Consider the following 18,764-nt stretch of genomic DNA (forward strand, 5'->3'; position numbering starts at 1 on the left):
CAAGGCTGTGTACTTATTTGCTTTTGGGAGACTCATCTAATAACATATTGTATCTGTTTGTTGTATTAATAATCTGAGTTATTACAAGTACACCAACAAATCTGCTGCCTTAAGAATGGATTCATGTTGGTTAAGTCCTTTAAAACCCACAACTGTGGCACCAGAGACATCAGAGGTCTGGGGAAACACTCTGAGCTGAGCAATAAGCTCTACAGTTAAGAAAAAGATGCTGATAAATTCTACAAAGAACATCAGACATGACATTTGTTGCTTTAGAATCTCTGAGCATATTTACAGGCAAGGCAGAAGAAAGAGCATTTCAGCTTGGTTTTAAAATACAGAAATACCACTATTCCTTAAAAGAACGAATCACAATGCTGTTGGCACATATTGGAGCCCACAAAAATCATAAGAAATGTGGGATTTCTTCTGCAAATATGTTTCCTGATTAAAAACATAAAGCATATATTTGACTCATACAGAAAGTCAAGCCAAAAGAAAAAAAATATTTATAAGACAAAGTTAAAATCCTGAGCTTGTGTACATATTAACTTACTCAAGAATCATCTAATAACATATTGTATCTGCTTGTTGCATTTATGTTCGTAGTGACTGTCTCTCATGGGAAGATTCTGTGTGCAGAAACAGAAACAGAAATGTCAAGCAGGTTTCTTTCTTGATTGTGTCCTTGCCCTAGACATTAGGAATGAGATATGTATGAGAAAAGAATCAGGTGGTGGGGTCAAAGCAGAATTTTCAGTACCTACTGCAGAGCATGGCCCATGACAGATGGTCAACAAATAATTTTTGAATGTTATAAGGAGGAAGAAACAGTTAAGAACAATTTACTTAAATTTTTGAAGACTATTTCACTTGTGGGAAATTTCGTAAGTCACCTTAAGAGGGTGCCAATGAATAGGCTTCTGCCAAAAGGAAAAAAAAAAATTCCCAAAATGAGTATGCAAATAATGTTGGTATGACTGATATTACTTGGCTTCAAAGAAGCAATAGCCACAAAAAGCAAGGGTAAGGAAATGTGAAACATTTCATAAGTGATGAAACCAGATAAGAATTATGTAAAAGAGCTTATTTTAAAAATAAACTACTAGTGAGTGGGAGAAGGGAGTATTAGTTCTTCTGAAAGACAAAGGGAAACTTTAAGACCAAGTCAGTTTTGTAGGCCCTCTAACAAACAGGTCTCCATCTCAAGGCACAGCAATCACTCAGACACGTGGCACTCTCATAGAATCACTCTGACCCAGATGACCAAGAATTCCTGAAAGAACCAAGCTATGCAAATCTGAGCTTGAAAGTGGCCTGACTGAAGCCCATGGCGTCCTCACCTACCACAGCGCCTGGCTGGCAGTAGGTGCTCGAACTGTGTTTGCTGACCGACTGGATAAATTAATAAACAAGAGGATGAGTCTTTTGAGTTACCTGGAAGTAATTTGAAAATTTTTTTTATAAGAAGCCATTGGCATACTAATGTTTTGTTTTTGTTTTTATTTTTGAGACAGACTCTTGCTCTGTCACCCAGGCTGGAGTGCAGTGGCACGATCTCAGCTCACTGCAACCTCTGCCTCCCGGGTTCAAGCAATTCTCCTGCCTCAGCCTCCCAGTAGCTGGGATTACAGATGCCTGGCATACTAATATTTTAATAATTAAACTGTTTTTAATTTCTAAAGCAATACCAGTTTGTAATACTTTTTCTATATATATACAATTATTTCAATATATGTGTATGTGCATGTATTTACTATATATGTGCACAGAGATATACACATATATTCACACCTATAATTGCTTGACAAAGACTGGATCACACTATGCAATCTTTTATGCAACTTGCATAAAAACATTTTTAATTGAACAAAAAAAATTGCCATAACAATCTTTCCTTTTCTTTTTTAATGTGTATACAGTTTTAGAGAAAGGGCTTTTTCAGTACCTCTAGAAAGAATTTTTCTCAAATATTGTTTTGTAGATTTGTAAAATTAATCCCAAGTATATAGAGTTGAAAATGAAAGTTCCCCTTTCACCTGACTACCTCACAACTCCACATTCCCCCCTTCCCAAGATACTCATAGTAAAGAGTTAGAACTCCATCCTTCTGGACTTTTTAGTGCAAACACCCAAACTGTACACACACACACACACACACACACACATGTGTGTGGGTACATACATACACATACACATGTATTTCAAAAGTATCTTGTTCAGAATGTTAGAGAATATTTAATTTTGTATTTATGAGTTTATTTATGAGTTGAAAGTATATTTGAACTCATTATTTACAAGTTTATTTATTTCAAGATTTCTCTATGCTAATATGCTGGTCCACTTAGTAGCTAATTGAACAGCACAGTGGCTAAAACACAGATTTGGAGTCAGACTGCTGGGGTTCAAATCCCAGCTCTGCTATGACACCTTGGCCCAGTTTGTAATCTTCCTGTACCTGTTTCCCCTGTAAAAGGGATATCACAGGTTGGACCACATGGAAATGCATATGACTTGTATGATTCAACCTAACGACAGTAAATATCTTACAGTACTAAGAAAAGTAATATAGCTCTAGCTCAACTTCCAAACTAGATCTCTTTATCCCTAGGACTATTGGTTCTTCCATTGCACCCATGGCTTATTACACAAAAGCAGAGACAACACAGCAATGAAGCCTGAATGCACTCTGTACTACCTGTTTTGGCTAAAGCTTAACCAGCAATAATGGGAAGAACCATTGTGATACTGGCCTGTCTACAGTTCCTGTCGCAAAATAGCCTGGTGATTAAAGTAAGACCTTTTGATTAACTCTGATAGTTAATTTTATGTGTCAACTTGGTTAGGCTATGGAGCCCATTTGTTTGGTCAAATACTAGTCTAGCTGTTGCTGTAAAGGTATTTTTTAAAGATATGATTAACACTTAAATCAGTACACTCTGAGTTGAGCAGATTACCCTCCATAGTGTGGGTGGGCCTTATCCAATTAGTTGAAGGCCTTAAGAGCAAAAAAAGAGAAGGTATTCTCCTTAAGACTGCAATAAAGAATCCCTGCCTAAGTTTCCAGCCTGGTGCCCTGCAGATTTCAGACTCAACACTGCAACTTCAACTCTTACCTCAATGTCCAGACTGCCAGTCTGCCCCAAAGTTCTGAACTTGCCAGCCTTTGCAATTGTGTGAGCCAATTTCTTAAAATCAGTCATTCTCTCTCTTTCAGTGTGAGAGATTTTGCTATCAGGAAGTGGGATGCTGCTATGACAAATACCTAAAAATGTAGAAGTGGCTTTGACATGGGGTAATGAATAGAGGCTGGAAGAGTTTTTAGGTGTGTGATAGAAAACAGATTATTGGGAGAAATAAAGAAGAATCTCGTGAGGGCTCACAAAAGAAAGGAAGGTGCTATAAAGTTTCTATTGTCTTAGAAAATACATTGTCAGGAACAGAATGTTGCTAGAGATACAAATGTTAAAGATGCTTCTGGTGAGGTCTCAGACTGCAAAAGACATTACTGGGAGAAATAAAGAAGAATCTGGTGAGGGCTCACAAAAGAAAGGAAGGCGCTATAGAGAAAGTTTCTATTGTCTTAGAAAATACATTGTCAGGAACAGAATGTTGCTAGAAATACAAATGTTAAAGATGCTTCTGGTGAGGTCTCAGACTGCAAATGAGAAATGTATTATTGGAAACTGGAAGAAAGGTGATCCTTGTTATAAAGTAGCAAAGGACTTGAGTGAACTGTGTTCTGTTGGATGGAAAGCAGAATTTGTAAATGATAATTTGGATATTTGGCTGAGGAGATTTCTAAGCAAAGTGTTGAAGACACTGCTTGGTTTCTTCTTGCTGCTTATAGATGTAAGTAAAATACAAGAGGAGAGAGATAAATTGAGAGCACATTATTATTAAGCACAAGGAACCAGAACTTGAAGATTGAGAAAATTCTCAAAGTCTATTCATATTGCAAAACATGAAAGAGAACATCAATAGTGTGACTGGACAATGGTTTGCAAACAGATTAGGTATGTGACTTGTGGATCATCAACTATTTCAGCAAAAATACTGCTAGCTTGTATGAACAGGACAGAGGTGGGATGAGATGAAGAAATGCTGTCAGACTTCTGGTATTTTAGGCAGGATGGCCAAAAGAACTACCTAGATGCAAACATATGTTATCCTTAAAGAGAAGAAAGAGTCCAAGGGTAGGGCAACCTTCTCAATTCCAGGGGCAGGGCAACCTCTTTGGTTCATCCAGGACTAAGGGGGTGTGATTGTCACCCCACTGGGCCCAGAGAACAGAATGTGGAACCAAAGAGGATTATTCTTAAGCCTTAAAATCTAATGCAATTTCACCTTCTAGATTTTAGACTTGAGACCTGTGACCCCTTTTTTCCCTTCTAACATTCTCCCTTGTGGAATAGGAATGTCTACTGTATTCCTGTCCCACCATTACATGCTAGAAGCAGATAAATTGTCATCTGGTTTCATAGGTTCATAGCTGGAGAGGGGTTTTGCCCCAGGATGAATTATATCCTGACTCATACCTGATTTAGATATTTAAGATGAGATTTTGAACTTAAGGGTTGATGCTGAAATAGATTTAGGACTTTCTGGGGATGGGATGGGGTGAATTTATTCTGCATGTGAGGACATGAATTTTGGGGGATGTGGTATTGTGAAATATATATTTAGTCTTAAACCCTGTTTCCTGACATATGGCTCCTAAAACTCTGGAATCTCCTAAGTGATGAGAGTGTCATTCATATGCTAATAAGACAACTGGTGGCTGGGGAATCCCTAGGTAGTTTCAGGATGTGTGCTGGTCACTGAAAAGAACAAGACATAATTAGAGGGTTGGGACTTTTAGCCCCATCCCTGACCTTTGGGGAGGGGAGGGGGGCTGAAAGTTGTGCCAATCACCAATAATCAATGGTTTAATTAATCATGCCTATGTAATGAAGCCTCCATAAAAGCCCAAAGGACTGGGTTTGGAGAACTCTGGGATAGCTGGAAGATGGCATGCCCAGAGAAGGCATGGAAGCTCCATATTTATTCCCACATGCCTTGCCTTATATGTCTCTTCTATCTGGCTGTTCACCTGTATCTTTTATAATAAATCAGTAAACTCAAATGCTATGGTTTGAAAGTCCCCTCCAAAGTTTATGTTGACATTTAATTGCCAATATGACAATATTGGAAGGTCTTTGACAATATTGGAGGCCTTTAAGAGGTGATTAGGCCATGAGAGCTCTGCCCTCATGAGTGCTGTTATCACAGGAGTGGGTTAGTTATCATGGGAGGGGGTTCCTGATGAAAAGGATGAGTTTGGTCTGATTTTCTTTGTCTCTTGTGCCTGCTGCCTTTCTGACATGTTATGATGCAGCAAGACAGCCCTCACCAGATGTGGCCACTCCATCTTGGACTTCCCAGGCTCCAAAGCATAAGCCAAATAAACCTCTTTTCTTTATAAATTACCTGATCTCAAGTACTCTGTGATAGCAGAATAAAACAGATAAAACAGTTACGTGTTTCCATGAGCTCTGTGAGCCACTCTAACAAATTAACTGAACATGAGAAGGAGGTATTGGGAGCCCTGATTTTACAGCTGGTTGGTCAGAAGTACAGGTGACAATCTACAACTTGCAACTAGCATCTTAAGTGGAGGCAGTCTTGTGGGACTGAGCCCTTAACCTGCGGGATCTAATGCTATCTCCAGTAAGATAGTGTCCAGAAACTGATGGACTTACAGGACACCTAGCTAGTATCTACTGGAGAACTGGCTGGTTGCTGGTGGGGAGAACTTCCCACAAATTTTGTTGACAAGAGGTGAAGCATTCTGTATTATATTCAGTATTGAGTGACTATGTAAGAGCAGGAGAAAACATTTTTTTTTCTTATCTCAGTGGGGAAAGAGCGCCAACTGTTATGGGTTGAATTGTATAGCCCCCAAAATTCCTGGGTTTTAGTCCTAACCCCCAGTACCTCATAATGTGACTACTATGGATTGGACTGTTTCCTTCCTAAATTCATATGTTGAAGCCCAAATGCCCAATGTGAGGGCATTTGGAGAGGTTGTCTTTGGGAGATAATTGGTTTAAATGAGGTCATGAGGTGGGATCCTCATGATAGGATTTGTGCCCTTATAAGAAGAGACATTCTCTGCCATATAAGGAGACGATGAGAAGCTGGTTGCCTGCAAGCTAGGAAGAGAGCCCTCACTAGAACCCAACCATGCTGACCCCTTGATTTCAGACTTCTTTCGTCCAGAACTATGGGAAAATAATTTCTGCTGTTTAAGCCACCCTGTCATTTTGTTATGGCAGCCTGTGCTGACTAATATAGAGACCTTATTTGGGAACAATATCCTTGCACATATAATAGATAAGATGAGGTCATTAGGGTAGGCCCTAATCCAATATGAACGGTGTCCTTATAAAAAGAGAAAACTTGTGCACAGAGACAGACATTCATAAAGGGAAAATGATGTGAAGAGACGAAGGGAGAAGATTGTCATCTACAAGTGATGGAGGCCTGGAACAGATCCCTCCCTCACAGCCTCAGAAAGAACCAACCCTGCTGACACCTTGATCTTGGACTTCCAGCCTCCAAAACTGAGATACAATAAATTTCTATTGTTTAAGCCACCCAGTTCATAGCATTTTGTTGCAGCATCCCTGGCAAACTAATCCAATGCCCCTGAAAATCTCTGGGTAGCCTGGTTTCCTACTGGGAAATACAGAACTTGTGAGATCCATACATGCTTGGGAAAAGAGAAATATGTTATTTTACTAAGAAATAATCTTCTGTGTTGAAGTTCTCCATTTTAATAAATGAACAATAAGTTTTGAAAATGAAAATTTGCTATGCCTACAGGATCAAAAGTCATGAATTTGCTAGCTATTCTTCTTTGCTATATATATTTGAAAGTTTGGGTATTTATTGTTTATGCAAAATATTGTCATTTCTTTTTACTTCACTCTGTATTAAATTTAGGTTGAAACTAACACTTCCACTGAATTTGATATTTTAGAAGAATATTCAATATGTTCCTTTTTGAAATAATGCCAGATGTTCACATTAATTTAGATATTGGCTGATATAATGTATTTTATGACAAGCAATGCAAACAACTGAATATATTAGAAACCTTAGATCTTTTAGAGTTTATGATATTAAAAAATATTTTCAGCAAAAAGCTACTGAAGATTCAAGTATTTGGTTTTCAATTACAAAAGAAAGTACTTTTAAGACTATGGTAGAAACTGAAGCCGATGCTTTTAATACAATCTCCATGGCAACATGGGAAGGAGCACAGCCTGGTGGACTGAATGAAAGCCACAAACTCTCAATTTCAGACCCTACCATTAACTTCCCACAGAAAGCCATGTTTGTATCTTGGCATTACATCTCTGCTATAAACAGAGGCACTCTGGCTTTATGCAAGAAAAGGACATTGCCTTAGTTCTATATGCTTGATATACTCATTTTATGAAATTAATATCATATTTATATCCTGAAACAATAGATTAGTCACACTATATTTCTAAGTTGTAGCAGGGAAATTAAATAGTAAATGGAAAATGCAAGTACTGCCTAAATTCCCCAAATTTTATATAAAGATAACATAAAAGTGATTTCATTTGAAGGATCTATTTTTATTTTCAAAAATGAATTGCCACGATTTAAAAAGTTTAATTTTAAAAACAGGTATTCAGAATTTGATTGTCTACTGAGCATCCTGACCCTATCATTTTGTTTACATTTTCATATTTTCAGTAAGGAAATGTCTTCTATAGGAAATTGTATAATAACAATGCATAAGGGTTTGAACTATAGTTTAATGAATTAGTTAAGATTTTCCTGCGATGGTATCTTGCTAATATAAAGATCATTTGCTAAAAACACAGCAAAAATAAGAAGTAAAAGTCTCTGAACTACAAAAATAGATAATAATAGTTACATTTGCTTTTTATTACTTGCCAGACACCATCCTGGGCTCTTTGCAGGGATGATCACATTTAATTCTCACAATGACCTTATTAAATAGATATTATTATTATTCCCATTCTATTGATGAAAAGACTAAGCTCAGGGATGGTCAGTAAATTGCCTGAGGTGGCCTGTGGAGTTGGAATCAGGGCCTGTGCACTTCACCACTATAAGCTGCTCATAAACGTGTCTATTTTTTTTGTTAATTTTATTCATGTAGTAATACACTTAGAACCCAATTCAATTATTTTTATTCTAATTTAAATGCAATTCCACCAAATCTGGTTATCTGATCACCTTAGAAGTAGCAAATTAGAAAGATTTGGAGCAGGACTCCTGCAAGCATGAAACATTAAAATTACAGAAGATTGAAATAGGAAATGAAATATAGCAAAACGGGATTATCCAGAGCAAGAAAAAGATAAACACGGTTTTGGGATGGAGTGGGTAGAGCTATGGAAATGGGAACTACCATTTGTTGAATACCTCTTAAGTGCCAGGTGTGTGCCTTTCTCATCTGCCAAGCCTCACATGGCCCTGCCACGCAGGCTGTTGTATCCCCATTTTGAGAAGTCCCACAGCCTGCCCACGTTCTCACAACAGAAGAGCCAAGCTTGTTGGGTGCAAAGTCCATGCTCTGAACACTGCCCCATATTGCCTATCTTGCATGGATTAAGAAACGAAGGAGGGAAAGAAAATCTTGGAAAGGTTTCTATTAACATGATTACAAGCAAAATGCTTTTTGGCATTGAAAGAGGGATAATGGCTTCAGTTATGTGGAAAATTTACTCACATGAAATATATTTGATGGTGATAAATGAGGTACTATAGTACTTTTTTTAACTTAAACAAATTCAAAGTTAGAAAATGTGTAAATTCAGTTTCCTAAATTTAGGAAGCCCATAAACTAAGGTTGTAGAAATGGGGAATTTTTCATTTGATGGCCTATCTTTAACTGCTATTTTTTTTTTTGAAATGGAGTCTCACTCTGTCACCCAGGCTGGAGTGCAGTGGCGCGATCTCAGCTCACTGCAAGTTCTGCCTCCTGAGTTCATGCCATTCTCCTGCCTCAGCCTCCTGAGTAGCTGGGACTACAGGCAACCGCTACCACGCCTGGCTATGTTTTATATTTTTAGTAGAGACAGGGTTTTACTGTATTAGCCAGGATGGTCTCCATCTCCTGATCTCGTGACCTGCCCGCCTCGGCCTCCCAAAGTGCTGGGATTACAGGCATGAGCCACCACACCCGACCCACTATTCTTTTTTGAAAGTAGCACTATTGGGCATGAGAATGCCACTTGGAAGGGTTAGAAATTCAGAACAGAAATGTGTGTGTGTGCGCATGCACACTCTCTCACACACACACACACACACACACACACACAGAACTCAATCACACATTTTCAGTTAGCAACACCAACTAAGTAAAAGAGCTGGGCGAATCCCATTATACAACACATTTTTTTTTCTTGCATCCCTTATTGCCTAAAGGATACTGTGAATAGGGAAATAGCAGGAAAACATTCTCACAAAGAATGAGTTCCTCTAAATAATATATACAATAAAACTGTCCAGCACATGACCAAAAAATTAACTAATAAAGGCAAGTCCAGTTTTCTTCTGATGTTCAAAGTGAGCATCATTTCATTTAGCTGTTCCTCAGGAAGCATGTTATGCCCCTTTAAAATTGCTGACTTAATGCTTTCATGCACAGCCTCTCGCCTCCCCACCCGGCACCCCTTGCCTGGGTGTAAACCCTGGTGCCCACTTAGGCATGATTACCACTGGTGCAGCCCTGCCATTGGCGTCTCTCTCAAGGGAAAGAGCTTGGGGTAGACGATGGTAAACATAGGCTCACTACACCGATGACAGTGCCCCAGAGGGCAATGCAGCAGCTCCAGGAGACTTCTGGGTAATGAGATTGGAGACAGAAAGTTCAAATCTGGAACACAAGAGAAAATCACGCACATGAGTAAAAAATTAGACTTCTTTAAACTAGGCTTCTTAAAATATTTCTCTTTGTTACCAAATAATTTCAGTTACTTAAAAGTACTTCATGTTGAAAATTCTGTTATCTGATTGATAGACACTGAATAAAAATCTAACATCATCTGAAAATGAAAGTTTTTAAAAATATTTTTGATACTAAAAGAAAACATAAATTCAATCATTTTAAGAGCCAGAAACTATCCTGAGGTACAGGCAAGGAATAAGTGAGATAAAATATTTTTTAAGAACAAAGATCAAAAAGGGATAATTCACCCAAAGAGGATTTTTGCAAACTTTAATAAGAGTCAGAGACTTTTTGGAACTGACGACTAAAACTGACTTTCATTAAGTTCTCCCTAATCTATCAGGCATTTAGTATCAATCTTCCACCAAGGCTAAATCATATTTTTTAAAGAGAATGAAAAGGAAGAAATAAAAAAAGAATGAAAAATAATGAAATCAAGCTTTTCCTTGTCTTATTCCCATGAACTGTCATTAATAAAAACAGGGAGCTTCCTTCCCAGCTTAGTCTGAGCTACCCAAAAGAGACATTTGAAGCAAAACATCCCAGTGGCCCAAGCAATCTTGAGGACACATTTACACCAGGTTTCTACTGATGATGAACATCCAACAGAGAGAGAAATGCTCATGCTGAGGTGAAATCTAAAAATTATCCACTCATCTTTGGGAAGGAAATACAAATCATCTTTTTACCTTTTATATATGTCCAGACTCATCAATAACACTTAGAAAAATGGAATTTACTGATTGGTGAACAACTATGATTTTCTGTTTAACTTTTAAAACCAACTTAACTTTGCACTAGGCATTTCTGGAAGGTTAATGTGAGATGTTTTTGTATGGACTCTGTTTTTTAAGTAAAGATGAAACATTTCACAGTTTTAAAAACACCTGAAATGTATTTTTCGTATTAATATTGCCTAGTGCTGTCTTAAAAGCATTTCAGACATACACCCACAATACCTATCAAATCTGTGCACTGCCAAATCCTTTCCAAATTTCAGCTGCCTCACTACGACAATACTGCCAACGGCTCCCAGTACTTCTACCTCCTTTAGGTCTACATATTGCTGAGATGCAAGGAGGCGGCAAGGCAAAAACCTGCTCTACTGACGTATCCAACTTTAAGGACAAGATCTTTCCAAATTTCCCCTACTGCCAGCCTTTTACTTCAACCAAATACACATTCCCAAACACCAAGTTCCTTACCTGAAACCACACAGTTGAACTTTTAAGCACCGTCCTTTGCAACTGACAACCACGTTTTTTAAGAATGCTTCTCTGTCTGTAGGGGGTGCTAAAGTGATCAGTGTTGATAAAATATCAAAAGTATTTTTCTTATTAGAAAAATCCTGTTGCAAAACAATGTGAATGTACTTAATGCCACTGAACTGTACACTTAAAGATGGATAAAATGGTTACTTTCGTGTTATGTGTATTTTACCACAATAATTTTTTTTTTTTAAGATGAAAGCCCAAACAGGTGCACAAAGCACAATGTTCACTAAATAACACAGAATAATAAAAAAACCAGAAGTCCCACGTACCTTTCAGCAAGCTGTGGTAGGTATGATACAGACTTCTCATGGCCAATTCCTGCAGAGGGAGGACGTGATCATGCTCCGTCCCTATGGCCTTCACCTCGGCTGGGAGGAAAACGGTTCGCTGCCCTGATGAAAAGGAAAGCAGCTTCACCTCGGAAACTTGAATGGGAGCACCACAGCTGCAGAAAGACACACATTCACAGTATTATTAGCAATAAGGAGAAGAATATGGGTGCCAATAAAATGTGTTAATCAAAATATACATTTGAAAATTTATGAATTCTTTTAAAGTAGAATTGTCAGAATTCTTTTCAAAGTAACAGATGCTATCCCGGATTCCTTCATAAAACCTGGCCCAGAAATCTAAACTCATTAGTTGGAACTCAGCTAAATCATTGCTGAGGCCCAGTCACTTCCAGCAAGGAAGAACCTTAAAGGAACTTTCCTTCCTAGGCTCTACATAATTTGCTTTGTAAATTCTACTTTTCCCCATTTTATTACCCTCTCTAAGTATGTGTTTTTTTGAAACTCTCAAAATTAAAAGAAAAAAAAAGTACCTTGTTGAGTAACAGCATCTTGGTTTAATAGAATTTTTGTGTAGAAAAACTTAAACCCATAAAGCAAATAGATTTTAAATGGCAGAAGATAACTTTATTGGATCCTTCCATAAACTTGTGGGGAAAATATTCTTAGCATACTCAATAAGCCAAGTCATGCCCTATTCCCTGCAGCCACTCATAACCAGAAGGCAGAGATGTCCTCGTCCCTAATGCTGCAATGTTACCAAAACTCACAAATCCAATCTCATTCTATTTCTTGTGTGAAACCACTGGGTAACCTAAGAGCCTCAATACTTTTCTTGTGTAATGACAAATAGATGGCCAACAAACCTTGGCTCTGAAAACACAAAATAATATCACTAACCTTGACTAGATACAAGCAATGAAGCTTAGGGCACAGGACTGGAAGCCAGAAGCCCTTGATTCATTTATTTTTTAAAAATTTTCTTCGCTTGTTCCTTCCCTCCATCAGAAAACATTTCCAGAGCACTTACTATATGCTAGTCAGTTAAGATACTTAAATTAAGAAAAACGAGAATGAACCCTTCCTTTGGGAGAAATCATTACAATTGTTCTAATGTGGGGGCAAAGAAGGGTTGACTGACTCTGTCCAGGGAATTAGGGGAAATTTTAAAGATAAGTCAATATCTGACTTAATGTTCAACTCACCTGGAATGAATGGAAATGTGTAATGAGCATTCCAAGCAGAGGGAACAGCATGTGCAGCAGTACAGAAGCCTGAAAGAATATGGCTACATCTTGGTTTCAACAGTGCTGGAAACAGGGATGCAGGGTATGGGTGGGTAGGGGGAGGAGGCCAGGAATATTAGCTGAAGTTAGATGGTTTTAATTCATGGGGAAGACTGTTAGGTGTGGTTTTTTTGTTTCTTTGTTTTGTTTTGTTTTTTACCAAATATCTGACCACAGTATGGTAGACAGGTAAGGGACTGATAAGTGGCAAAGAGGTAAAGAGAACCCAAATATAGAAGGAAACAGAAATGGGGAAGTCTTTAGGGTCTTGAAAATGAGAGCTTGAGATAAACAGAAGAGGTATGGAGTATCATTATGGGTAAGAAGCCAGTGGCTTTCTCTGTTAGTTCCCAAAGCAAATAATTCTGAAATGTGACTTTGTTCACATAATCTTTTATACTAATCAAGATAGATTTAGAGAATTCCTTTTGTAATATTCCATACTATGGATGAACCACAGTTTATTAATTTATTTATTATGTTTATCCTGACTTCAGTGTTTTCCCTCCTACTACACATACATCACCACAATAAATCTTACATACATTCCAATGCACAGATGTTTTTATTATAGTAAAATTCCCAAACTGAGACCACTAGCCATGAAAAATGAACATTTTAAATGCCTGAGATCTTTCCAAAATGATTGTTAAGAAAGTATCCATTTCCCCACACCATCATCAGAAATGGATATTATCAGTCATTTTAGTTTTTGCTAGGCTGATTAATGGAAATGTCTCCTTGGTTACTAATGAGTTTGATCACCTTTTGTTAGGTTTGCTGGCCACTTGTATTTTTTCTTCTGTAAACTGTCCATGTCCATCCCTTACCTAATTTTCTGTTGAATTAAAATATAACAATTTGTAGGAACTTCCATATTGGTGATAACAATCCTTTGTCATATACACTGAAATATTTATCAATAAAAATGTTTTTGTCTTTCAACTTTGCATATGGTTCCCTTTGTCAGTAGTCATTCTTTTCTGATGTGAAATCTATCCACTTCTTTTCTTCACAGTATCTACATTTTTCTGAATTTCTTAAGAGGGTTACCCTAATTTGAAGACTGTGCATATATTATCCTAAAGTTTCTTCCAGTATGTTTATTGTATTTTTACGTGTAGTTTTTTTTTTTCTTTTTTCTTTTTTTTTCTTTTTTTAAGACGGAGTCTTGCTCTGTCACCTAGGCTGGAGTACAGTCCGCGATCTCCACTCATGGTAACCTCTGCCTCCCGGGTTCAAGTGATTCTCCTGCCTCAGCCTCCCGAGTAGCTAGGATTACAGGCACCCGCCACCACATCTGGTTAATGTTTGTATTTTTAGTAGAGACGGGGTTTCACCATGTTGGCCAGGCTGGTCTTGAACTTCTGACCTCAAGTGATAGGCCCGCCTCAGCCTCCTAAAGTGCTGGGATTACAAGTGTGAACCACTACACCTGGCCTTTACATGTAGATGTTTTATCTATTTGTCTTACTTGGTTATATAATATAAAATAGGACATTGCTTTTTTTTTCCAAACGGAAAAATAATTGGGGTAGCATTATTAAACAACACTATCATTTACCTCTGAATCACACTGTTCTCTTTATTCTATTAAGTTCCCATATACCCTGGCATTGCTTTCTGGAGTCTTTAGTCTGTTTCAGTGATGCATTAATTTAATTCTGTGTCAGTTCTATATTGTTTTGATTACAATACTTTATAGAAGATTCTATCATTTGACAAGTCCGTCCTAACTATTATTGTTCAAATTTTTTTCTTGCAATTCTCAGTTACCATTCAATCTGAACTTTACAATTATTTTATCTCTATTTCCCTAAAGCCTTCCAGAGATTTGGATTAGAATTAACATCGATTTCCATGTTAAGAGAGGTAATTTGATAATAAATTTCCTGATCTGCAAACATGGTATGTCCGTACTATCCACCTAGTGCTTTATATCCTATACTTTAATAAAAATTTCACAAGTTTCTTCATATAGATTGTGTTCCTTTCTTGTGATATTTATTACTGGATATTTAAATGTGTGGTACAAACATAAATGACATTTTCTCCCTAACTTTGATTTCTAATTTATGAAGACATAAAAGCTGCTGATCTTTGTATGCTCTCTTATATTTAGCCACCTTACTAAATTCTTTTATGTGTCTGAAAGATTTTTTGGTAGCATATCTTGAGTTTTCTAGATAGGTGATATTCAAGCATATCACCTATAAAGACCTTTCTGGTTCTTTTTCCCCAGTATTTATAATGTCTATTTCCTTTTTATCCATCTTATTGCATTAGACAGATGGTTGTGGTGACAGTGGGCCCTCACTCCTCTCCTATTCCTGATTTTAATGGCCATAGTTTGAATACGTCAACATTTAATATAAAAATTATTATATATGGCTACAGAATTCATCTAAAGTTTTTCTTAACATACCAATATAGGCCGGGCGCGGTGGCTCAAGCCTGTAATCCCAGCACTTTGGGAGGCCGAGACGGGCGGATCACAAGGTCAGGAGATCGAGACCATCCTGGCTAATATGGTGAAACCCCGTCTCTACTAAAAAATACAAAAAATTAGCCGGGCGTGGTAGCGGGCGCCTGTAGTCCCAGCTACTCGGGAGGCTGAGGCAGGAGAATGGCGGGAACCCGGGAGGCGGAGCTTGCAGTGAGCTGAGATCCGGCCACTGCACTCCAGCCTGGGCGACAGAGCGAGACTCCGTCTCCAAAAAAAAAAAAAAAAAAAAAAAAATACCAATATAGTAATGTTTGTTTTTCTTTAATATAATGTTGAATAAATTATTGATATTTTAAGGTAAACTTTAAAATATTTAAAACATTATTTAAACATATCATCATATAGAAAAGTACAGAAATCACAGTTGCTCTGTGATTTTCACAAGATGAACACACTAATCACCACCAAGGTCAAGAACAAGAACCTCAGAAGACCACCTTGGGTCCCGCTGCTAAGCAAAACCCATACCCCAAAGGGAACCACTATTCCAAATTCTAACACTATAGTCTGGTTTGGCCTGTTTGAATAGCATGAAGGTTGCTGTGCCTGGTTTCTTTTGTCAACATTATACTTCTGGAATTCATCCATGTTGCTTTGTGTACTGTAGTTTATTCATTTTCATTGCTGTGTAGTAATGATGGACATTTGGGCTGTTTGTAGTGTGGAGCTACTACAAATCCTGTCTCCATAAAAATTGTGTATTTGGTACATATGAGCATATACATTTGTGAGGAACACACTTAAGATCAAAACTGGGCCTCTTATAGTGAGGAGAGACAGACATTAATATAGAATAGACTGAGAGGGGAGTGAGAGCTGTATGACTTTTGATAGTACCCAAATAATGACCTTTTCTCCTTCAGAAACTATGCTGTGTCATCTACATGTGCATTCTTGTGGGAAGTGCTACAGATTTATCCTTCTCCTTTTTAGCAAAAAAGTTTTTCTTCAGCTTAAAAGTAAACAGAAAGGGGAGAAGTGGATATGGAGATGGAAAGAAACTATGTCACCTAGAAAGAATAAACCTTGGCTTGGACAAAGAGTCTGTCATCTTGGCAGAGCTACTTAAGGCTAAGTTTTGTTCTGAGAATGTATTTATATAATTCTGAGTTGACTTTTTTCTTCAGCACTTATAAAATATAGTTGTATTGTTTTCTGGACTTCAAAGTTTCTGATGAGAAGTTAACAATCTCTTTGAATTACTCCTTTGTATGTAATGTTATTTCCCGGGTTACTTTCAAAATTTTCTTTTTATCTTTTGTTTTCATCAGCTTTGCCTATGCATGGTTTTCTTTGAATTTATACTGCTTAGGATTTGCTACACTTCTTGAAAATGTAAATTTGTTTTTCATCAAATTTGGGAAATTTTTAAACATTATTTCTTCAAACATGTTTGTTACTGATGTTACCTATTCTCTCCCTATTTTCCTTCTAGGATGCCAATTATACATGCACAAGACTCTTTTATATTGGCTAGCAAGTCCCTGATGCTGTGTTCATTTTTGTTTTCAATGTCTTTTCTATGTGTCCTTCAGATGGGATCAATTCTACTGATCTATCTCTAGTTCAGTGACATTTCCTCTGTTCCAACCATTCTGCCATGAAGTCCATTAAGTTAATTTTTTACTTCAGACACTGTTTTCAATTCTAGATTTTCCTTTTTTTAAGTCTCGATTTTTCTGGCCTTTTCATTCATTAATCATTGAGAATAACTGTAACAGTTGCTTTGAAATCTCTGTGTGTCACTTCAACAATTTGGGTCATCTAAAGTTGGAATCTCTGCTGGTCACCTTTCCTCTTGAGAATGGGTCACATTTTCCTGATTCTTTACATGTCTTGTAATTTTGGAATGTTTCCTAGATACTGTGAAAGTTATATTGTAGAGACCCTGGGTTCTCTTATATTCTGTTAACACTTAAAAGTAATTAATATTTTTGTTTTAACAACAATTAACTTCATGGGTGTCAAACTGCAAACTCGGTCTCTATTTATTTATTTATTTATTTATTTATTTATTTATTTATTTTTTCATATGTAGCTCTTTTTTCTTTTTTTTTCTTTTTATTATTATCTGAGTTTAAAGTGTAATAAACTCGGTCTCTTAAATGACAGTTTCAATCACACTTGAGTACTTTCATCTGCAGCCAGGCCACTTTGGTCCTGCTCCATGAAAGTGTGTTTCAGGTATCCGATACTGGGGGCAGGCAGCCCCTACATAAAAATGGACTACCTTTAGCATATTAGTTTAACTCAGAATACATTTCTCATACAAGCAACTCTATTACCCTCAGTGGTTATATTAATAAACCCTTAGAATAGTATTTAACCAATTTGGACACAAATCCAGTTATAATTGCTTATTTACACAATAAAAAGCAAAGCAGTGGTTTGGTTTTTTGTTTTTTTTTTTTCTTTTTTACATGATTAAACAACTGGAAAACATCATCCTGTAGAGGATTACTTTTACCGTTAAGTTCTCCTCAGTAAGCATGTGTGCCAATTACCATTCTCTAAAATTCTAACATGGAATGAACCTCTCTTTCTGGCTATAATGTAGAAGAAAAAGGACATTTACTCCTGTAATAACAAGAAAAACCCAGAAAAAATGAAGATCATTCCTTTCCATGAGGCTAGCAAATAGTATAGATGCCATGAAGCTGTGATAGCCAGTCTCCAAGTGGGCCCCGAATGGTCCTCGCTCCTAGTGGTCACTCCCTTCCTACTTTGAATAGGGTTGACCTGTGTAATCAACGGGATTTAACAGAAACAACAGTGTGTGGCTTTGAAGCTAGGTCATAAAACACAGTTCCATGCTATACATTTCCATCGCTCTACCTCTCTTAGGGTATTTATTATTTGTATTACAGTTATTTTTGCATATCAAGATAAACATTTAAACTATATTTGTTTTTCCCACAATTTCTAGCACTGTGCTGATTTGCTAATGTTCACAAATTATTTGACAAATAAACACAGAATAAGGAGAAGCTAACTTTGTTTGCATTTCCATGAATACCAAAGATAATTTTATGAGACTTCTGAGATTTCTTAAAACTGCAACATTTGCTATTTGCTGTTTTTATACCTGTTTATAAGTTTTATACCCCATTCTCTCTCTATTCTCCCTCTGAGATGTGAATCTGAGATAAATATATATATATTTCAGACTTTTCTTATATTGCCTCACAAGTCCCTAAAGCTGTGTTCATTTTGCTCAGTTGTTGCTCTAATTCTTAGACCCTCAATCTGAAAAGGGTACTGCAATTGGTTCAGAGCTTGTACAGCACAGCAGAAGCTATTCTTATATCCCAGGCCTACATCTAGGCCAGATGCAACATATGATAGCAGTGAAGAACCAAGGGAGTTGATCTTTCAGGTCTCAGATTAAATATTACTTCCTTAAAGAGAACT

At 37.1% G+C, this 18,764-nt stretch overlaps 1 protein-coding gene across 2 annotated transcripts in view; it reads right to left on the bottom strand.

Moving 5' to 3' along the window:
* LRRC28 (leucine rich repeat containing 28) overlaps positions 1-18,764 on the bottom strand; it is a 126,467-nt gene that overhangs the window by 7,753 nt on the left and 99,950 nt on the right. For both annotated transcript variants that reach the window (XM_007990544.3, XM_037987642.2), the window contains 2 exons: positions 11,541-11,716; positions 9,766-9,925 (listed from right to left, as the gene is read on the bottom strand). In XM_007990544.3, the coding sequence (XP_007988735.1) occupies positions 9,766-9,925; positions 11,541-11,716 (336 nt within the window). The remainder of the gene's footprint in view (positions 1-9,765; positions 9,926-11,540; positions 11,717-18,764) is intronic.

The sequence above is a fragment of the Chlorocebus sabaeus genome, chromosome 29, assembly GCF_047675955.1.
Source record: "Chlorocebus sabaeus isolate Y175 chromosome 29, mChlSab1.0.hap1, whole genome shotgun sequence".
Classification (NCBI taxonomy): domain Eukaryota; kingdom Metazoa; phylum Chordata; class Mammalia; order Primates; family Cercopithecidae; genus Chlorocebus; species Chlorocebus sabaeus.